The sequence below is a fragment of the Cetorhinus maximus genome, chromosome 2, assembly GCF_964194155.1.
Source record: "Cetorhinus maximus chromosome 2, sCetMax3.hap1.1, whole genome shotgun sequence".
NCBI classification, from domain to species: Eukaryota; Metazoa; Chordata; class Chondrichthyes; order Lamniformes; family Cetorhinidae; genus Cetorhinus; species Cetorhinus maximus.
The window spans coordinates 110213814-110237724 of NC_135880.1; the positions used below are offsets into that span (position 1 = coordinate 110213814).

The 23911-nt window shown below is 40.2% G+C and overlaps 1 protein-coding gene across 6 annotated transcripts in view; it reads right to left on the reverse strand.

Moving 5' to 3' along the window:
* fancc (FA complementation group C) overlaps window positions 1–23911 on the reverse strand; it is a 238349-nt gene that overhangs the window by 156239 nt on the left and 58199 nt on the right. For all 6 annotated transcript variants that reach the window (XM_078568327.1, XM_078568308.1, XM_078568290.1 and 3 more), the window contains exons 3-4: window positions 23192–23276; window positions 9501–9595 (exon numbers count right to left, since the gene is read on the reverse strand). In XM_078568327.1, the coding sequence (XP_078424453.1) occupies window positions 9501–9595; window positions 23192–23276 (180 nt within the window). The remainder of the gene's footprint in view (window positions 1–9500; window positions 9596–23191; window positions 23277–23911) is intronic.

Below are 23911 nucleotides of genomic sequence, written 5' to 3' on the forward strand. Positions count from 1 at the left end.
TGCTGCTTGACTAGTCAAAGACACAGATCTCACAAATTTGACACCAGCCCCTAGATGTTAGTAAGGAGGACTTGGCAGGGTCAACAGAGCTGAGCTTGCCATTGTCGTTTCCGGTGCCTAGGTTGATGCCGGGTGGCCCATCCGGTTCCATTCCTTATTAGCTTTTTAACAGTTTGACACAATGTGTGGCTTGCGAGGCCATTTCAGAGTCAACCACATTGCTGTGGATCTGGAGTCACATGTGGGCCACACCAGGTAAAGACAGCAGATTCCCTTCCCTAAAGGACATTAGTGAACCAGATGTTTTTTTACGACAATCGACAATGGTTTCATGGTCATCATTAAACTTTTAATTCCAGGTTTTTATTGAATTCAAATTTCACCACTTGCCGTGGCAGGATTCGAACCCTGGTCCTCAGAGCATTACCCTGGGTCGCTGGATTACTAGTCCAATGACAGCACCACTACACCACCGTCTCCCCACAAAGCATTCCAATGGCTTGTTTGATCATTCATCCGGTGGTAAAATGGCTTTCATTGTAGCAATATGGGCTTCATTCTTTGGGTTTTTGACTGATGGCATGAGCCAAGTATTTGAGTAGGCATCTCATCTCCTGGAATCCACCTGTGTACTTGCAGGTCCAAAGAGGTGGTCGAGCTTGGACTGCCACAGGACAAAAACATCATTGCAGCTCCCTGGAACTCCGGCACACAGAAATATCTTCATGGTTGCACACCAGCTTCACATTGATAGAGTAAAAGCCCCTGCAGTGAAGGAATATCCCTGGATAAACTGCATGTGCCCAAATTGCCATGTGTGTACAGTAAATAATGCCCTGCACCTGTGGGAAGCCAGCCAGAGTCGGAAACCCAAGCACCACTCTTGGCTGGCCTCATCAGGAAAAGTTGGCATAATGGTTATGTCTCGAGCAGAGCCTTGAAAAGTTTCAGTGGGAAAAAAGTTAAGGGCAGTGGTAACTTTGACAGCCATGGGTGGCGCGTGGTCACCAGATCCAGCAGACAACAGATCTCCTTCTAGGAGGCTGCAGATGTCTGCCACCACCTAAGCTGACAACCAGAGCCTCCTGTTCAGATATGTCAAGAAAACTCAGTTCAAGCCTGTCACCAGTGTAGTGCGTCCTGTAAGCTGCACCCGTCTGCTACTGTCCAGCTACAAACCTCGGAATGGCTGGCTGCCGCCGGGTCCCCAAGCGGCTGGCTGCCGCCGGTCACACTGGTCCTTGTCTGAGCTCCAATCTAAAGCATCCATAGCTCCATTCATCCGGATGTGATTGTGAAAACATTCTAATTGTCGAAAGTAATCACTCAGTAGAAGTACCTCATGTTAACAAGCCCTTTCCCACAGGCAGGATTCCCACAAGCAACTGAGAACACCCACTGATTATCGGCAATATTTCCAAAAGTTTAATTCATTCCCTTCAACTGCTTCATACTCAAATTTAAAGATGCATCCTGAAAGTTGCAAGGAAGTTGAAATATAACTGAGCTGTGTGTATGTTAATAGACAATCTACCTCTCCTGTAGGGGTTGCACGCAAGTTGCCTAAGCACTCTGGTTTATCTCAGAAGTCAATAGTTTGGAGCCAGCTTTCCGACATGCTGATATTTTTGCTAGTTTTAACCAGTGAAGCACACACAACATATACACTACTCCAGATTAAAAATCCCATCATTATAGTCAGCCTAGGGCAACTATCCCTTGTACTGGCTATTCCATCACGCATGTGCACTAAGTTCATTGATTTAAATATGAATATTCTGGAAGGTTACTAGAAAGCTTTCTTTTTACATTGCAATGCTAATCAGGTATGTTCTGTCTGTGTTTGGGACCTGGAGCGGTCTTGGGAATCTTGCAGTAGCTCATGTAGGTCTTCAGGTCAATTTGTCCAAGGGAGCCTGCTACAGACACAGAAGTAAGTGTCTAGTTGGGGTTGGGAGGTGGGGGGTGTTGGTGGAGAGCTGGTCTGGCAGTGGGTGATAGAGCTTGGTGCAAAGCTCTCTTAAGGTGGCACAGCTGGTGAATCGGAAGGTGAACTGACAGCTGTCGTGGAAATGTGGTTTTGGGTCAGTGTGTGGGGTGCCGAGCCAGATGGTACTTATGTCTTTGTGTCTTGCACATTGAAAGTGGTGTAACTGTTGGCTGAGAATAATGCTGCCCTCTCTTTTTCTGGGGCAAACACCCACCCCCATGCCTTATTGTTTTTACTTTGTTTCCCATTTCTTGCAGGAAACTGTCATCTCCTGTTTATGCTTATTGTCTCCACCTCATAAAAATTATTGGTCAAGGGGAAAACAATCAGCGGTCCCAGTGCAAATGTGAAGGTTACATGGCAGAAATCCTGGGTCGCTCAAGTGATCAGGGCCTCAGCCACAGTTCCGGAAAACCCCAATAGCAAACACCCACAACTGCCTCCCAGCACCCCCCAACCACTCTTCCCTCCCCTCTCCCACACCAAATCCCAGGAAAAGTGCAAATGCAGACTGTGACAAATGGGGCGAGAGCAGGAAGGCTGATGGTGAGCTCAAAAGCCAAGAGCTGGAAGTTCAATGAACAACTCCTGGATGTAAATTGCTGCTCCATTTCCAGGAGAGCGCCAATAGGGCTGGGAAAGCAAAATATTCAAAAAGGACAAAAAGGTAGGGTGCCCAAGAATTATGTAGAATTAAAAGAAAATACAAAAGAAGGAATTAAGGACCCTTTAAAAGTTGTATTCATATGGGCAATAACAAAATTCTGTAAATATCTTGACCCAAAAAGGAGCATGAGCTAGTGCAGACAAATCAAGCCACATATGATCTTTGACTATCTAACTAAATCATCATTATTAGTTCTTTGTAACTAAATCAAATCAGTTTTAACAGTGTCCAGACAATTTGATGGAAGAACTGTACTCCAATCCTTATTTAATTATGTTTTGCTTGTTCATTAAACCTTCAACATACATGATGAAAAAACCACAGGTTTAAAATTTATAGCTTTCTACCACAAAATGTCTTGTAGTCAAGTAATAACTTGTTTTTATGTGCTGCCACATCCTGCCATCCTTCTGTGTCTTGAAGCATGAACGTCCAGAGCTCATTTATAAACATGAGGTCATTTCCTAAAGTGGGTCTGCACCGGTTTTGTCTTTGTTCCACATGTCATGTGGCATGTCAGGTTTCTTTTCCCTCTCATTTGTAAATTACATTTTGCTGGAAATGTTCACAAACAACATTACGCAGGCCTCCATTTTATAAGCTGCATATTTTTTTAAAAACCCATGTTTCTTTCCATAAGTGTCACCATTGCTATCATTCCATCAGATGCAAAAAAGTTATTTCAGAAACTCAGTTGCATTTGATGACAGATTTAAACTAACAAAACTGTAGACAGTAGCAGAAGAATAGCAAACAACAGCAAGACTTAGAGAAAAGCAATTAAACTGTAATCAATTGTAACAGGAGATTTACAAAGTTAGAGCTTCAGCATGGTGAACAGCTCTTCAACTGCTGCACTACCAGTGTGCACTTGCTGAGTTTTACAGAAATGAAGTAGGTTAAGTTTGGAACTGGACATTAAACATCATGAAATATATTTTCCATAGGTTTTAATTTTCCCTTTGCAGCAGGAGCTCAGCATAAAATAGCCACACGGTTTCATTAAGTATTAGATTGTAATTTCAAGCGTTTTAAGATACCAAAACTGGTGGAAACTTTGCAAAAAATAATAACTACCATATCTACTATGGCAACTTGTATAGTCTCTTTCCTGGCCTCTTAATGTAGTCTTGACTTGGTCTCCCTCCATGTATTTATCTTTACTCAACTTTCCACCTTTTCTCTATCTCTATCCTTTCTCTGTCTATATTTCATGAGCTCCATTTGCAAAAGATCACCAAGGATGCTGATAGTCAAGCGCACGCAATCCCAAGGATGAAAGTTAAATCCATCCCTAGGTCTGATCAGATCGACAGTCCTTTGGCTTGAAACAAAAACAGAAAATGCTGGAAAAACTCAGCAGGTCTGACAGTAACTGTGGGGAGAGAAACAGAGTTAACGTTTCGAGTCTGTATGACTCTTCTTCATACAGACTCGAAACGTTAACTCTGTTTCTCTCTTCGCAGATGCAGTCAGATCTGCTGAGTTTTGCCAGCATTTTCTGTTTTTGTTTCAGATTTCCAGCATCCGCAGTATTTTGCTTTTATCTTAGTCCTTTGGTTTGCATGATTTATATTCGCTCATCCAACATCATCGCACGTCATTTTATGCTCGTTGGGGTTGGGCTCGCACTCGCCCGATGAGCGCAATATCTTGCCCAAAGAGTCTACAGTGGGGTACAGGCGGGTTAAGTGAGTGGGCAAACTTAGCAGATGAAATGTGGGAAAATGTGAGATTATGCATTTTGGCAGGAAGAATAGAGGAGCTGAATATTATTTAAATTGAGAAAGACTGCAGAAAGCTACAGCACAGAGGGTTTTGGGAGTCCTCATGCATGAATCCCAAAAAGCTAGCATACAAGTTCAGCAGGTAATAGGGAAGGCAAATGGAATGTTGGCCCTTATTTCAAACAGAATGGAGTATGGTATAAAAATAGGGAAGTCTTGCTAAAACTATACAAGGCACTAGTTAGACTACACCTAGAATACGGTGAACAGTTTTGGTCCCCTTATCTAAGGAAAGATATACTGGCATTGGAGGCAGTCCAGAGAAGGTTCACTAATTTGATCCTGGGTATGAAGGGGTTTCTTATGAGGAGAGGTTAAGTAGGTTGGGACTGTACTCATTGGAGTTTAGAAGAATGAGAGGCAACCTTATTGAAACACATAAGATTCTTAGGTGGCTTGACAGGGTAGATGCTGAGAGGATATTTCCAATTGCTGGAGAGTCTAGGACCAAAGGGCATAATCTCAGAGTAAGCGATTGCCCATTTAAGACAAAGATGAGGAGGAATTTCTTCTCTTAGAGGGTAGTGAATCTGTGGAATTCTTTACCCCAGAAGGCTGAGGAGGCTGGGTTATTAGGTATATTCAAGGCTGATATAGACGGATTTCTAATCAGTAAGGGAATCAAGGGTTATGGGGAAGAGGCAGGAAAGTGAAGCTGAGGATTATGAGATCAGCCATGATCTCATTGAATGGCGGAGCAGACTCAATGGGCCAAATGGCCTACTTCTGCTCCTACGTCTTATGGTCTTATGCACAACTCAATGTAGATAAGGAGAAAAAGGTTCAGGTTGGCAAAAACATTTTTTTTTACACAAACGATATGGGTATGCATTGCCATTTGCAATGTATAATTAGGGCTGGTGCATGCAGACAGAGGGTTTTATGCCCAAAGTCCCCAGCAAGCCAAGGGGAAGTAGTTGCAATCATCAGGAATGGAATTAGTAAATTGATGTGGAATTCTTTTTAATAATTTGCTTAATTTTTTACATTTTTCAGAAAAATATGGTCACTACAAGGATTTTAATCGCGTTTGTGGTGGCTTCTAGTTGTTTCATTGTTTTTTAGTGAATGCATTAGTGTACGGATATAAAGGAGATGGCAACTTTGATAAGATAATTAAGCACCTATTTATTTTATGTAGTTGCTTTTAATTGGTTGTCTTTTGATGAATGAAGCATCAAGCTAATCAGCATACCTGACAAGCTCACTGGCACTTTTAGTTGTCTAGATGGATAGGACAGCTATTGTTTTTCGTAGTCCCATAGTAAAACTTATTAGAAGGTTGTTGTTCATCATTTTAATCTCCGCAACCCAGTTTGTGTATGTAGCCTGATGCCAATCACTGCACAAAAATAAAACTGAGTGTAGTACCCACAGAAAAGATGTGATAACTAATGCGGTCACTACATCATTAACTTGAGTGTAAACATTAACTTTCAGATACACTTTAAAATCTCAAATTTTGTACAAGGAGAAATATATGCAGATTCTGAATTGTGCGTAGCTTCAATTATTTAATAACATTTTACCAGTCTGTATTGCTACAAGCACTACAGAACAAATTCATGAACCACACAAGTAACACACTAATCTTTTGATATGATTACATAAAGCACCACAGATTTAAACAACATTTTATAACCTTGTCACATAGAAAAATTAGAGGGATTTTCTATCAATAAAAATTGAGTATATAGTCATCATAGGAGCCAAAACATGTGATCTGAAAATATTATTTACAAAAACATTTGAATAAAAGCAAATTATTGGAGAGATATATATATATATAAAACATATACACACTATATACATTTAATTAATACAGCATTCACAAGGTTTCACAATCTGTCAGTTCACTTGAACTATCATATGTATTCAACCTTAAAGAAAAGTAATAAAGTATCAAATGATGCCATTCACATCTGCCCTGCATTATACCCACTGCTGTATGAGAAACAGATTAGCCAGATTACTTTGAAATTTATATAGACATTTGACCACCCACTAATGGGAAGCTGGTGATTAAAGCAAATCTGAACACTAATATTTAGTGGTAGTAGTCTCCAATCCACAGTGTAATTACTGTATTAACTATCTCTTCAGAGTCTGGTCTGTATGTTGTGGCTATGGCATAGACTTTAGCATCAAATTCAGCTTTCTGTCACATATATTTCAAAAATCATGATATGCATTGCAATATTCTCCATCAAAGTGATCAGAAGAGTATTTCTTTTTACCCACAACTGCTTATGCATTTTTTTCTTTAAAAGGATATTTGGACGTGGAAACTTATTACCCAGATTGAACAGAAATGGAGACAGGAAGGAAAACATTTTCTGGTTGGAATCTGAAAACTAAAATCATAGTCAACAATGTTTCTGCTTAAGATTTGATTGATGCAATAGCAGATCAAAAATTGGTTCCTCAAGTTTATTGACAAATGCACAGTGAATAAATAAACTGTCACACAAAAAAGTCCAGCACTTTTTAAAATTAAGATCATAACAAGCAGTAAATACCAAGGTTGCTTAATTGGATTTTTGACTACCTCACAAATTACAAATGTATGTTTTTAAACCACTCATTTCAATTTCACAAAATTAAAAGGCTTTAGGTCACAATAAAATAGCATGTGTGGAAGATAATTTTAAAATTAGCTTTAAGTGGAAAAATTAATAAAATCACCAGCTGTTCTTTCCTATTTGGAACAGCAATGAACTAAGGCACAAATAAACCAACAGAAAGATAAGTAATTACAAGAAGGGTCAAAAATACAATCCAACTCTAAACAGAAAACATAATCCAAACACCACCTGTGAAAATTCAGAATCAAAGTACTGTATGATGCCTGCGATAAAGACCACACAAGAGATCATCCAACACTTCAAAACAACTCGATAAAAGCAAAAAAAATGTTTCCTTAGTTCTGTTGAAGAGTCATACAGACTCGAAAGGTTAACTGTGTTCCTCTCCGCAGATGCTGTCAGACCTGCTGAGTTTTTCCAGGTATTTTTGTTTTTGTTTTGTTACTTCAAAACAACTTGTTCCTTATGGATTTTCAACTTTTGATTCATAACAAGTAAGTTAACAGGCTTTTCTGGTTATTAAATAACATTGGAAATAGGTTCATTTCATTAAAATGCAGGTTAACAATGCCATAAATGCTCTGCGGTCAGCAAGTGACAAGGAGAATGAGCTGTTGCCTTTATTATCAGGGTATTTCTTGTTGTTCCACAAGTGCAAATTCACTATTTTTTTTTAAATAAGAAGTCCCCTTCCTCAATTTTATTTGAAGTTGGGGTGTGAGCTACAGAAGCCAATTCCATTCTATAATCATCAGATGCTGCATATTAAGTAGTTAGTGCATAATCTGACCAATCACTATTTGATTAGGATGGTATCTTCACTTGATTATGAAGGTAGCAGCTACTACATTACAAATTTTATGTTAACTGAGGACAAATGGACTCCTAAGCACATTCGCTGAATATGTACTTTTGGCCCAAATTTTGCAGTAAAAATAACAAGGCTATCAGCACACAATGTTATTAAAACGTGTAAATCGGACAGCAACTTCCAGCAATCACATACGTGCAGTAAAACACAGAAATCAGGAAGCTATTGTCTAGGTTTCCTTATTCCTCCAGAGTTTTGTTATATGGTATCTAGCCGAGAGGGTCGGTATTGAAACACATGGAACAGCATGAAGCTGTGGTACTTAAATGATGGATAGACACTAAACAGAACAGAAAAAGTTAGTGCTTGTCCATGCCAATGCAAGTAAATTTTTAACGCTGTAATAAGTCAATTATTGCCAAACAACCTTTCTGGCATTAAAATTTACTTTTTAAAGTGTGGTGTTTCATTTCTTCAGATTGTAATTACCACTGGAGATATAAGAAAATAAAGACATTAAATAAAATTTTCTGAGCTTTTTTACCCTGTCACTTTTACCTTGCTCTCTTAATCCCACCTTTCTTTCCCTCTCTTTATTTCACTTTCTGTTCACGAATTGGCATTGGATTAAATATTCTAATTTACACTTCCTGATTCAGATTCCGAGCTGTTCAGTAATCAATCTGATTAGTGAAGTAGACACACAGTTTCTTGTTCTGTTCATACAGGTCCCAGATCCCCTGTAGAGGATGTTGTGCCGAAATGGCATTCTAATCTTAGCAAGTTCCAGTGCAAAACTTCACAGGAAGTCTGTCAGCAAGTGTAATTGTAATGAACAACTGGCACAATTTGTTCACCGCTGACTGCAAAATCCTGTCAATAGGTTCAGTTGAAATGCAAAGCGATCAATTACAAAGTTCTTTTAAAACCATATCAAAGTTTTTAAAAAAGCAAAACCAAATTATTTTTTCCTAAGCTAAATGAAAAATTTGGTTGTGTTTTATATGAAATAAATCTTTCCAGTAAATATGTAAATCAACACAGATACATTAAAAATAACAGCGTGCGCTTGAGCTGTTTTCTTTAATTGAAAACATGTAGGGGCCCATAGACAAGTTAATTTAAGAACCTATTAAAATTATATGGGTTATTTTGTATGATGATAGTATACATTCACGAGCAATGCTTGTAATATTCAATGTCATCTTTTAAAAGAAAGCAGGACAGTGTTACATTTCAAAAATGAATTAGAAAAAAATGTATTCAACCATTTTTACATCAGTTTACACTATACATAATTAATTCTTGTTAGTTATAGCAAATATTACAAATTACTGATTGTTTACTTTGTAGAACCACTTCCACCATGGTTTCTAAATCTTAATAAAAGACAGCTTACTTTTGCAGTGAGAGAGGAGTGGAATGTAAGTGCGTGTAGTAATTAAATGCATAAGGTGCATTTTAAAACAAATACAGGGTAGAATTTCTAGATATGGTTCCCCAATTGTCTGCCATTAGTTTCAGCAGGAAGCTCATAAAAGATCATCTCTCTATGATCGCCACTGATGTTATGGTGCAACATTGGCAGAATCCCTGCAGAAATTACTGGGGAAGTTTTAAACCATAATCTGCACTAGTTGAAATAGACAGATAATCTTACCCATATCCACTCATTGGCCTTCAGCTCCACAGCATTCTCAGGTTCTGCACTGTACAGACACCACAGACACTGTAACAGATTCTGCTGGCTCTCTTCTGTAGAAACAAACAGTAATCAGTTTAAATACAAAGTAGACTGAAGTTTGTAAATCACTTACCGCAAAGTCTCTGCATTAGACTTTAATGGTACACTGGAATTTCCTTAGAATTCACTTTAAGGATATGAATTAGAATATATTAAGATAAATCATAAGAAGCAGTGATGTGCAGATACAGAAGTTCGAGTTGTCTGGGACAATTACACATTTGTTGCAGGGTAAACAACTAGATTATAGGTTTATTATTTACATTTCAACTTTGAGAACAACTAAATATTGGCTAGACTAAAGTCTTCATTGTAATTATCTAAAAGATATATACATTATCAACACAAGTATGAATCAGTAATAAAAACGCACATCCACATCAGGTACAAGTTTAAAATCCGAACAACGAATATGACAACCCCTGAGTCTCCAACTTTTAAAAGCTTTTCTTCTTTACCACTAACAAGTGGCAAGCATGAACTATTTAAATTCATGTTACAGTACAAGAACACTGAGTGAACAGTACTATGTCCATTGATTCCGTTATCAATGAGGTGAGCTAAAAGTTAAATGGGACTTTAGCTAATGAAGCCCTAGTGATAAAAGGGTGGACAAATGTTATTTAGCTAGATCTATGTGGAACATTTCAAACAGAGTCAAATGGGTATGACAAATAAAACAGGAATCTAAAAGCTAATTCAAATGCAAAACATTGCGAATGCTAGAAATCTAAGATAAAAACAGAAAACGCTGGTAATACTCAGCAGGTCTGGCAGCATTTGTAGAGAGAGAAATAGAGTTAACATTTCAGGTCAATGACCTTTGGCCAGAACTGGAAAAAGTTAGAGATGCAATAGGTTTTAAGCAAGTGAAAGTGAACAAAGGTGGGACCTCTTAGAGAGTAGGAGGCAGAAGAAATTAAATGACAAAAGGATTCATGGCGCAAGGACAAAGAGTGGTAATGGTACAAGAAACAAAAGATGTATATAGAGGACGTGTGGATGGCAGAATGATGAACAGCTGCTGTCCAAAAGCAAAGGAAAGAAAAAAAGAGAGAAAACCAACTGAAGAAAATGAACAAAAGAAACCCAGAAAAGAAAAATGTAACAAAATGAGGGGGCACAGGTTACAAACTAAAACAATTGAACACAATGCTCAAGTCCAAAAGATGAAAAGTGACTGGTTATTCTTCAAACTTCCATTGAGCTTCACTGGAACATTGAACGAGGTAGAGGACAGAAAAGTCAGAGTGGAAGCAAGGTGGAGAATTAAAACAACAGGTGTCTGGAAGCTCAGAATCACTCTTGGGGACTGAATGGAGTTGTTCCATAAAGCAGTGTGGAGGAGACTACATCATGAGGAGCAAATGCAAGTACACTATACCAGAGGTAGTACAAGCAAATCACTGTTCAACCTGGAAGGAATGTTTGGGACCCTGAACGGTGAAGGGCAGGTGCTGCACCTCTGAGCTTGAATGGAAAGGTGCCGTAGGAAAAGGTGAGGTGTTGGGGGTGACTGAAGAACGAACAATGGTAGTGTGAAGGGAATGATCATTCAGGATGCTGAAAGGGGAGGGGAAGATGTGTTTAGTGGTGGCATCACACTTCAGGTGGCTGAACTGGTAGAGGGTGATCCATTGAATATGGAGGGTGATGGGGTGAAAGGAAAGGAGGAGGGAGCCCTATCATGGTTTTGGAAGGAAAGGGAAGAGGGGAGTGCAGAAATATGCGACATGGAACGGATATGGTCAACAGTCCTGTCAGCCACAGTGGGGGGGAATCATCAGTTGAGGGAAAACCAAGAGTATCAGGAGCACTGATGCATCATCGGAACAGATGCAACGGAGAGAAAGAAGCCAGGAGAATGGAATAAAATCCTTACAGGAAGCAGAGTGTGAGGAAGTGCAGCCAAGGTAGCTATGGGAGTCATTAGGTTCATAGTGAATATTGGTTACCAAAAATGAAAAAAAAATCGAGGATGAGAAGGGAAGACACAGAGATGGACTAGTTGAAGGTGAGAGAGGGGTCAAAATTGGAAGCAAAGTTAATTAATTTTTCCAGCTCAGGGTGAGCACAGGAATGGCACCTATACAGTCTTCAATGTACCAGAGAAAGAAGTGAGGGAGGGAGCCTGAGTAGGACTGGAATAAAGGGCGTTCCACATATCCCACCAAAAGGCAAGCATAGCTATAACCCACACAGGTACCCAACACCACCTTTTATCTGAAGGAAGTGAGTGGGGTTGAAGGAGAAGTTATTCAGCCAAGCAGAAGGTAGTGATGGTGAATGGGGATTGGTTGGGGTTGCGGTCAAGGAAGAGGTGGAAAGTTCTCAGGCCATTCTAATTGGAGATGGAGTTGCAGAGAGATTGGTGGTCCATGGTGAAAAAGAAACAATTATGACAGGAAAACTGGAAACTATTGAAGTGGCAGAGGGCATTAGAAGAGCCACAGATGAAGGTGAAAAGAGAGAGAAAAGGGGAGAAATAGAGGGTGCAGACAGAAGGATATCAGTTCTATGGGACAAAACTGAAACAATGGGTATACCATGGTCACCCCGATTGTGGATCTTGGAAAAGAGGTAGAAGTGGGCTGTTCAGGGTTAGGGACTATGAGGTTGCAGGCTGATCCCTTTAGCTATATTTGGCAGGCTATCAGGTTTGCAAAAACTAAGTCTATATAGGAGTTAACAGCCCCATGCACACTAGCTAAGTGTCATCTTGGCAATGTAGCAGTCTTCCTTCAGTCATAAAGTACTCCAGGCCTTGAGCACGTAACCTAGGCTGACAGTTCAATGTAGTATAGAGGGCATGCTGCATTGTCAGAAGTGCTGAGAGTTGCAAACATTAAACTGCCAGTTCAGGTGGTCATAAAAGATCCCATGGCACCAATCAAAGAAGAGTGGGGAGTTTGGCTGGTGCAACCAATACAAAAAAAAAGAAAGATTAACTGGTCAATTACCTAATATACTGTTTGTAAGACCTTGCTGAGCACAAATTGGCTGCCAGGTTTTCCCATAATAACAACTATGACCAAAATTCAGGTAAAATCTTAGGCTGGTAAAGGAGGTTCCGTCTTTTAAGCTCTGACCATTGCCACTGTACCAAGTTCATGTTTGAAGAATGCATCATATATATCTCAATTTAATGTTTGCGATGAGAAAAACCAAGCCAAATGGTAGAGAAACACCCTGCAGTCATTAGGCATCAAATTAAGGAGAATGGCACTGAAATTCAATTAGAAAATAACACTAATTTTGCATATCTTCTTGAGTGAACAGTCTGTTTACAGTGTAGATATGCATCTAGCTATCATAGTAGATTTTTCCTTCATCATTTGGGATATTAAACACTTAGCAAAATGGTTGATGCTTTTGATGCTTTAATTCTAAAACTGTGTGGTAATCTACCTCAGCTAAACATGCATCCACAAGAGATTTTCATTTTGTATCAAATCCATCCTGCTCGCTTACATCCTACTTCCTCCATTTTTAATTCCTCAAGAGTTTAAAAAAAACAACCAGCTAAGTTGTAAGTGGAGCCATTAAATAAAGCTTGTGATGCAATTTCCCTTTGCTAAAAAATATGGGCAAAAATTCTTGCTATTCACACTGAGCATCAAAATGCTGACCATAATTCTTAATAATCAGGGTAGAATGGGATTTTTGACAACTGCCACAGATATTTTACACTGAAGTTTATTTTTAAATGCTCACAGTGTGAAACATCCACAAGAAACTGGAAACCTTTGATGGGAGTTTCTTTTTGGCGTGAGGGTGAAGTTGAAAAGTATTTGGAGCAAGCGTGAATGATAACAATGGGGCTATGCTACTGTTCTGAAACTTAACCCTATTTTAATTACACTAGAAATCAAAATGATGAAGGACCACATAGGGCTCGAGGGGAATAACCAAGAATAGATCTAATGCAAAGTTAAAAACTGCGCACTTATATTTGATTGAAGATGCAAAAAATGGCTGAGGCATTAAAACAGTTACTTTCCATCTCATTTTGTCAATGAAGGTGTTAGAGTTTTCAGTCATGATTGAGGTTAATGCAGATGGAGTCCTGATTAGGATTAGGTTCATTAAAGCAGATCAAGCTGCTGGCCCCAATGGTATTCACACTAGATGACTAACAGATCATTGAAGTTTAGGCTCTTTTTATATACTGGGGAGAGACCTGTATGGTGTCTATATTTAAGAAGGGTAGAAAGTCAAAATCTGGGAATTACATACCAGTTTGATTTCAATTTTAGGAAAGTTGCTTAGGAACATACAGCAGGGTTTCATGATTTTGGTTGGGAGCCAGATGTCAGGGTCAAATGCAGGTACCAACACTGCACTGTGTCGGGAGCAGTCACTCAACATCTGTTTTGATCTGATTGGCCAATTAATGGCCAGTAGGCACACTGGCCTTCCAATTAAGGAGTCCAAGTGGGTTCTCGAAGCTGGAGGATCCACAAGTCCTCCAACTATCAACATACGAGGGGTGACCATTGACCAGAAATTGAACTGGATCAGCCATATAAATACTGTGGCTACAAGAGCAGGTCAGAGGCTGGGAATTCTGTGGCGAATAATTCACCCCTGGACTCCCAAAGCCCGTCCATCTACAATACACAAGTCAAGAATACGATGGAATACTCTCCACTTGCCTGGTTAAGTGCGGCTCCAACAACACTCAAGAAGCTTGACACCATCCAAGGAAAAGAAACCCACTTGATTGGCACCCTCTCCACCACCTTAAACATTTACTCCCTCTACCACCAACGCACAGTGGCAGCAATGTGAATCATCTATAAGAGGCACTGCAGCAACTCGCCAAGGCTCCTTCAGCAGCACCTTCTAATCCAACCTAGAATGTTGAGGGCAGCACTTGCATGGGAGCACCGCCACCTGCAAGATCCCCTCCAAGTCACAGATCATACTGACCTGGGACTATTTTACTATCTCATCACTCTCGCTGGAACTCCCTTTCTAACAGCACTGTGGGTGTACCTGCACCACACAGACTCCAGCGATTGAAGAAGGCAGCTCACCACCTTCTCAATGGCAATTAGGGATGGGCAATAAAGGCCTAGCCAGTGATATCCACAACCAGTGAAAGGATAAATTTTTAAAAAGCACTGAAGGAGCTGCAGCCTGCCATTGCAGGTAAGGGAGAGAGAGGACACCTCCATCTTGAGGTGCCCCCTCAACTTTTTAAAAGATTTGAACTAAAATAAAAACCACAGTTGCCAGACCACCATTATGGGGGAATAACCCCTCCAAAGGATGGCCTGTGGCCACAGCTGTGGCCAGATAGCCGGGAGGTACCTCAAAATGAGCCTGGAGCTTGATCTGCCGCTGGGATACTGCCTCCAAGGCAGTTGTCATGCTCCCAGCATGGTGAGGGCCTGCAAGCTGACTACAATATCATTGTGCTTAATTGGCCTCCTAATGACCTAACGAGCTACCTGCCACCATTCTGCCCCAAACTGACCTTCAGGAAAATGGTTCAGAAGTGCCAACACGATGGTCGGTGCCACAAAATTACATGCCTGCCCGCCTCAGTTCCTGCACCCATGTTGGGGCAAAAATCCTGCTTATAGGAACATGTCTGCCTCTTGAGCCTGTTCTGCCACTGAAGTAGATCATGTCTAACGTGTATGTTAACTCAACTTACCTTACCTGGTTCCAATTCCCTTAATACCTTTATCTAACCCAAATTAATGAATCTTAGTTTTGATATTTTCAATTGATCTAGCTTCAACAGCTTTTTTTGGAGGGGGTGGGGGCAGCGGACGAGAGTTGCAGGCCTTTGCATAAAGTTATGAAGTTGAGGGATGACTGTAGCCTTGTGTACCTTGATTAAGTGCTACACTGTCAAATGTGTCATCTTTCAGTTGAGACATTAAACTGAGGCCCTGTCTCTAAGGTGGATCTAAAAGATCCCATGGCCATTATTTTGAAGAAGAGCAGGGGAGTTATCCCCAGTGTCCAGGCCAATATTTATTGCCCACTCAACATCATAAAAACAGATTCTCTGGTCATTATCACACTGCTGTTAGTGGGACCTTGCTGTGTGCAAACTGACTGCCATGTTTCATTCTTTACAATACTGCAGTAATTACATTTCACAAGTTGCTCAGAGACTGTAAAGCACTTTGGAATGTCGTGAGGTTTTGAAAGGTACATGTAAATACATGTCTACCTTTTTATTTGCATTGGCAGAGGGCATTTGTTAATGGTAGCAGCTCTGTTATCACTAACGGAGGCCACAAGCATCTTTGTTAGGCTCATTGCTCTTCAGACAAAGGCATTGGGGATGGGAGGGGGGGATTTTTAGATACTTTGGGGGTGAGGGCAGAAGTCATAGTCTGACTCACAACCAACAACATAAGGAGGAAGGTCGAAACCTTGCAGTTAGAGCTTAAGAAGATAGGGAGGAAGTTAAAAAACAGGACTTCATACTCCCAGTGTAAAGCACTATTGAGAGTAGAAATAGAAGGATATCAGGTTAAAGACATGAAGCAGGGAAGAAGGCTTCAGATTCCTGGGAGGCTTGGGCAAGTTCTGTGCAGGAGAATCCTGATGACTGGTTTGCACTTTAACAGAGCTGGGACAAATAACCTTGCAAACAGGTTAGCTAATGCAGTGGGAAGGATTTGAAGTATTTAGGCTGACAGTCCAGTGCACACTTAGCAAGTGCTACACTGTCAGGTGTGCCATCTTTCAGTTGAGACATTAAACCCTGTCCCCAGCATCATAGATGCCAGCCTTCAGCCAATTTGATTCACTCCATATGATATCAAGAAACAGCTGAAGGCACTGGATACTGCAAAGGCTATACCGGCAATAGTACTGAAGACTTGTACTCCAGCACATGCCATGCCCCTAGCCAAGTTATTCCAGTACAGGTACGAAACTGGCATCTATGTGGAAAATTGTCCAAGCATGTCCTGTACACAAAAAAAAAAGCAGGACAAATCCAACCCAGCCAATTACCACCCCATCAGTCTACTCTCGATCATCAGTAAAGTGATGGAAGGGGCCAGCAACAGCGTTATCAAGCTGATAAAGGAGTTAGAGAGTAGGATGAAGCAGAAAAAGGAGACGTATGACCTGTCAGTTTGATAATGCTTGCAGAATCAGGCTGAATATAAAAAGTAGAAAGAAGTAAAAAGGGGAATAAGAGGGGCAAAGAGACAGTGTGATAATAGATTGGCAACTAACATAAAAGGGAATCCAAAGGCCTTCTATAGGCAATCTAAAAGAAAAAAAGATTGCCAGAGGAGCAAAGGGACTGATTAGAGACCAAAATGGAGGTCTATTGGTGGAGGCAGAAGGCATGGCTCAGACATTAAATGAGTACTTTGCATTGGTGCTTACCAAGAAAGAGGACTTTGCCAAAGCTATGATAAAGGAGGAGGTTGCTAGGGTACTCAAAATAAAAATAAAGAGGTGGTACTCAAAAAGACAGGCGGTACCTAAGTGGATTTATCAGCTGGTCCAAATTGAATACATGCCCCGTTGCTGAGGTAAGGAAGAGTAGAAATTGTAGAGGTGCTGGCCACAATCTTTCGATCCTCTTTAGAAACTGAGGTGGTGTCAAAGGACTGGCAGATTGCAATTGTTACAACCTTGTTCAAAAAAGGGGAGAAAGATCAATCTGGCAATTACAGGCCAGTCAGTTTAACATTAGAGGTGGGGAAGCTTTTAGAAAACAATTGAGAGAGAGAAAATTAACAGTCACTTAGACAATAGTGGATTTGATAAAGCCACATCTTGTTAGATTAACAAGATTGAGTCTTATGATGAGGTAGCAGAGAGTGTGGATGACAGTAGTGCAATTGATGTTGCTTACATAGACTTTCAGATGGCTTTAGAGCTGGTTAGCAAAATCGAAGACCATGGGGCAAAATGAAATTGACTAAGAGATAGAAAACAGGTGTGGTGAATGGCTGTTTTTTGAACTGGAAGAAGGTAGACAGTGGAGGTCCCCAAGGTCCAGTACCAGGATCACTAATGTTTCTACTGAACATTAATGACTTGGACCTGGGCATACACGGCACAATCCCAAAAACTATGGATGGCACGAAACTTTGAAGTACAGTAAACAGTGAGGAAGAAAGCAATAGTAGCTTCAAAAGGAGATCGACAGGCTGGTGGAATGGATGGATACATGGCAGCTGAAATTCAGTTGAGAAAAGTGTGAAGTGCAACATTTTGGTAGGAAGACCGAGGAGAGACAATACATGCCAAATGTTACAATTTCAATGGGGGTGCAAGAAGACAGAGGCCTGGAGGTGCTTGTGCACAAAACATTGAAGGTAGCAGGTTAACAAAGCAGTTAATAATGTATATGGGACCCTGGACTTCATAAGAAGAGGCATAGAGTATAAAAGCTAGGAAGTCCTATAGTTAAACCTATATAAAACACTAATTCAGTCCCAGCAGGCTTTGCAGTAAGTACAGCAGAGACTTGAATGGTTCAGAGGTGAGGAATTATAGTTATGTGGATAGTCTGTAGAAGCTGGGGTGTTTTCCTTCGAGTAAGAGACACTAACATGAAATTTGTTAGAGGTGTTTGGTAGGGAATGTATATAGGGTATTAGAATGTATAGCTAGAACAATTAATGCAAAACTAGAAACACAATAGCTGCTTCATACAAGGCTCATCTAGAATAATGTACCAAGTTTTCGTCTTTTTATGCAGTGGGGACAGATGCCCTAGAAAAGTCCCTAGAGGAACAGCAAAAAGATATTTAGGCTTGAAGCTGTGAGTTTCAGGGGATGCTCGCTGTGGATTTAGCCAGAGAAGCATGGATTTTTGAGATGATACAATTATCATTTTTAAATTTTAAAATATTCTTTCATGAGATACGAATGTCGCATACAAGGCCAGTATTAGTTGCTCATCCCTAACTGCCCTTGAAAATGTGGTAGTGAGCCATCAAGGAAAATGTTGAAGTGAGCAGATTCATTTTAGATGAATAGGTTATTTGAGGTAGATACATTAGGAGAAGACTAGCGGCCTCAGTACAATATCTGAAAATATATCATTAGGTCACAGAATCTTTTCAAAAATTAGCCTAAGGTTTTTTTTTCCCTATATTGCTAAAAAGAGGCATGTCAAAACTTTTCATCTTGCACTCATCAGGACAAATGCAAGAATGTCAAATTTCAAATGCTCACAATTTATACCACAAGAGAAAAGAATGCTGATTGGTTGGCAAGTCGACTCTTATTGGCTGAGCTATTGCCATGAAGAAGCGTGGCTACACAAGTGTTATTTTCCACTAGCAGGATGCTGCCATCACTCCAGAAAGGTATTCTGCCTACCATACAATTGAGCAATGTCATGTATGCGTTTCAGTACCAGTGCGATGCCAGATACGTTGGCTGTACATCACAATGATTGGCCGATTGAATCAAACAGCATGTTCCTTTGGTTGTTTAGAATGAGCAGAGTATAGACTGTACTTAACCAGCACATGTTTACAAAACCCAAAACAAAACATGTTAGATGTGATTCCATAATTAGACAGCACTTGCTGAACAATCCTGAGTGTGCTAATAGCTACACTAACAATGAACTTAAGATATCAGGCGAGCTTGTGACATGGCTCATTTACACTTGCCAGAAGCGACATACATTCATATGCAAGGACCCATTCTCTACAAACAAAAGGAGCCTTGTTCAAACATTGTGCCCTTTTTGAATTACCCAGAACCTTAGGAAGTCTATAGTTTCTTGTCACTTTCTCATGGCAAAGCCTCAGCCAAAGTCAACTTGCCAACCAATCAACACACTTTTCTCCTATAGTATAAATTGTTGTGATCGTTTGAAATTTGGCATTCTTGCATTTGCCTTGATGAGTGCAAACCAAAAGCTTCAAGAATATGTCTCTCTTTTCAGCAATATTTAGGTTCTATACTACCAAGTGACTATTTCTTTCTCCTTTTTGCCTCTACCAAGACACTGCATAATTAGAGTGCTGGTTTGATGGTGCACGTAGGCTGTACATTGTTTGTAAGTCAAGCTAGATGAAACAGTTGGTCTTTTCCTCCCATTTTTCATATATAGGGTGCAACAGAACAAAAAAAAAATACTTGTTATTATAGCTTGTGACTGGATAGTATGATACATCTTGTTATGATGTGGCGGGTGGTACGTGCCAAGTGGACCAAATCCACAAGAGAAACTTGGCCACACTATGGTAACAGATTTGCAATTTGTATTTATTATGAGAAGATTTGTGCACTGAATTCAGAAGTAATGAGTCCACTCACACCTTTAGTGATTTTAAAAATTAAATTAGAACATTTATCAACAAAAGAGAAGAATTCAAACACATACATAAGATTATGGTTACTTATTATAACAAATCCCAAAATTCCTAATTAACCTGACTCCCAGCTACTCACCCCTATTAAAGCAACAGTCCAAAGTAAATTTTGAATTTAAATAAGCAATCCACCAAGGTTACTACAGCAGCCACTTGACAGTGGAATTCCAAAGGATTTTAACACAACTTTAGTTACTGGAGCAGCACTTCTTCAGTGTGGCTAGAGGCTTTTCCCAAGTCTGGTTCACACAGTGTACCTTTCCAGATTTTCCACGGCCACACCCACATAGCTTCCCATCCTTCTTTTAATATGTTTCTCTCTCTTTGATGTATAAAATGCCATTGTTCTACATGCCTTTGGAAATTTACTTTTCCCATAATATAAAAATCTTCCATGTTGGCAATATGGCCTTTTCCCTTTTGGAAAAATAAACATACTGCTTTGCCTCATTTATCTTGCCAGTTGTAAACATTACACCATCCCTTTAAAAATCAAACAACCGTTTCACTTATCTAAAAATGCAAACTTCATTCACATCCCATCTGTGGAACCCTAATCCTAGCTTGTCCACCTCCATTTCAAAAGTCTGCTTTACACCTAATTCTTTTGATAATTTCAATCTTGTAGCCTAAGCTTCGCCAGTCCAATTAAATTAGTCACACAGACAGAACCATCCACACTCAACAGCCATTAGCCTACAATATAATGAAAAATATGATAGTTTTGTGACAATCTCATGTCACTTCAGAAAAGTGGCCCCTGCCACATAATATGGTAACCTGCTGCAAAAAGGAAGAAGTTGAATTTATACAGTCTTTCATCATATCCTCAGGATGCCCAAAGCACTTCGTAGCCAATGAATTACTTTTAGAAGTATTGTCATTATCATTATGTAGGCAAACATGACCATTTGCAAGCAGAAAGGTACCAAAACAGCAATGAGATAAATGGCCAGGAAATCTTTTATTGGTTGTGCTGGTTCAGAGATCAATGTTAGCCAGGACACCACACTTACTCATCAATTTAAAGAAGCAAACAATATCGCTCTCCTCCACCTGGCTGAACTTATTCTCTCACTGAACAATTTCTCCTTTAACTTGTCTCACTTCCTCCAAATGAAGGTGTTGCTATGGGTACCCGCATGGGTCCCAGTTATGCCTGTCTTTTTGTGAGCTATGTGGAACATTCCTTGTTCCAGTCCTACTCGCACAATTCTTTTTTGGTACATTGATGACTGCACTGCATCAGTGCCGCTTCATGCTCCCGCCTGCACCTGGAAAAACTTATCAATTTTGCTTCCAATTTCCACCCCTCTATCACCTTCACATGGTCCATCGCCGACATTTCTCTTCCTTGACCTCTCTGTCTCCATTTCTGGTGATAGATTGTTTACCAATATTCATTACAAGCCCACCAACATCCACAGCTCCTCATACCCTACCTTGACTACAGCTCCTCACACCCTACTTCCTCTAAGGGCTCCATCCCATTCTCCCAGTTCTTCCGTCTCCGGTGCATCTGTTCCGACGGTGCTTCTGACATGTCTTCCTTTCTCCTTAACTGAGAGTTCCCCTCAAGTGGTTGACAGGGCCCTCAACCATCTCCGACCCATCTCCCGCACCTCTGTCCTCACCCCTTCCCCTCCCTCCCAGAACCATGATAGGGTTGCCCTTGTCCTCACTTTTCACCCCACCAGCCGCCACATTCAAAGGATCATCCTCCACTATTTCCGCCAACTCCAGCATGATGCCATCACCAAACACATCTTCCCCTCACCACCCCACCCTGTCAGTATTCCGTAGGGACCATTCTCTCCATGACACCCTGGTCCACTCCTCCATCACCCTCAACTCCCACCCCCTTCCCATGGCACCTCCCCATGCAATGGCAGAAGGTACAACACCTGGCCCTTTACCTCTACCCTCCTCACCGTCCAAGGCCCCAAACACTCCTTTCAGTCACTTGCACCTCCTTCAATTTGGTCTATTGCATTTGTTGCTCCCAATGCAGTCTCCTCTACATTGGGGAGACTAAACACAGACTGAGTGACCGCTTTGCAGAACACCTTCGCTCAGCCCGCAAGCATGACCCAGACTTTCCTGTCGCTTGCCATTTAAACTCACCATCTTGCTTTCATGCCCACATGTCTGTCCTTGGCCTGCTGCAATGTTCCAGTGAAACCCAACACAAACTGAAAGAACAGCATCTTATCTTCTGATTAGGCACTTTACAACCTTCTGGACTTCATATTGCGATCAACAACTTCAGACCATGAACTCTCTCCTCCATCTTGACCCCTTTTTCAATCCATTTTTTTTCCCCAATGCCCTCCCACCCCACCCCATAGGGCCATCTATCACTTGTTCTTATGTTTTGTGTTCAAAAAGTGCTGACCCTTGTTCTGCTTTTAACACATTCTGCTATCTTACCTTTATGGCACTATCAGTGCCTTCTTTATTCTTTAACACTACCATTAACACTGTCTTGTGTCCATGACAACTTTGGCAAATGTCTCCTGAGCTCCCATATTTCCCTGATCTTTTATTTTTCCCCACCTGCTCCACTCCCTCTTAAACAGTATAAAATCCATTACATTTCACCTCTCTTCAGCTCTGAAGTCATACGGACTCAAAATGTTAACTCTGTTTCTCTCTCCACAGGTGCTGCCAGGCCTGCTGAGTTTTCCAGTATTTTCTGTTTTTATTTAGTATAGATGGCATATTGAACACTTCAATCAAGAATCAGAAGTCTGGAAACAAATAACATGGGGCTAAATAACAAACACCCTCTGGGTCAGGTAATTTGACACAATTGTTGTCAACCATACTAAATTTACATATTTTAGTTCAAAGTATTTTTCAGTTAATTGATTTTTCTGATCAATAGCAAGCAGCCTTCTTCCACAATTCATCTCAGTAGAATTACTGGAAGTGCACTTATGGTGCATCAGCCCCAAAGAACTTAGCAAACCTGATATTAGCATGCCAAAATTCTCTGTTCAAAGTGGTACTCTAGCAGTAAGCTAGACATCTTGTCTCCAAACATACACATTGACTTTAACAAAGGCATAATTACCATTTTTTAAGTATGGTGTTTAAAACTGCTATTTTTAATTAAGCAAGGACAAAAAACATTATTTTTAATACAACTTCTCAATCATAATACTAAATCTTTGGCATGAAAGATTCAGTTTCCTTCCGAACTTGATGCTTCCAGTTCATAAAACAGTGTCTGAAGATTAAATTAATTTTGTCCAAAGATCTTTGTAAACTTACCATGTGCTACAACAAATGGATTCCAACAAAGTCTGCCCAACAACTGACCAATCAGTGGAAATAACTTTAATACTGGAGTAGTGTTCTGTAACAAGATGAGTTATGCATTCGTCAATATTAATACAAAACAGACAGTGGTCATTGGAAAGAATAATACTATATTAATATACCAATATCATGAAACTGCTTACAGTTGAATTTTATTTACCCAGGCAGTTTAAAAATTCATTTCTGGTGCTTCTACACAATCAGATGATTGACACCGGACTCATATGATGCATGCTTGCTGGTATAGTATTTTCAATTGGAAATTATCCTTAATATACTTCTTGCAATGTAGCTATTAAGTGTAAACAATCTTTGTCAAACATAACTACAACCAGAATATAACTTCAGGTGCCAGAACAAAGTACGATCTGTAAATATCAAAAGGAAATTTGTATAACAGATCATACAAGAGCAATTTTATTCAACTTGAACATTACAAAGCCAGTTAAAGTATATTTTCTCATATCTGTGCTGTTGTGCTACAAACCTGTAGAGTGTGACATGCACCAACACATCCAAGTTGCATTGCTGGCTGCAGTCTGCCCCATGATAGTGAGCTCTATGCTTCCATACAGGCACCTAAATGTAATGCTTTCCTGACACACTGGTTACATTTTAATGTTAGCAGTGACACAGCAGGATCATCCACGCTGTCCTAATTTTAAAAATCAA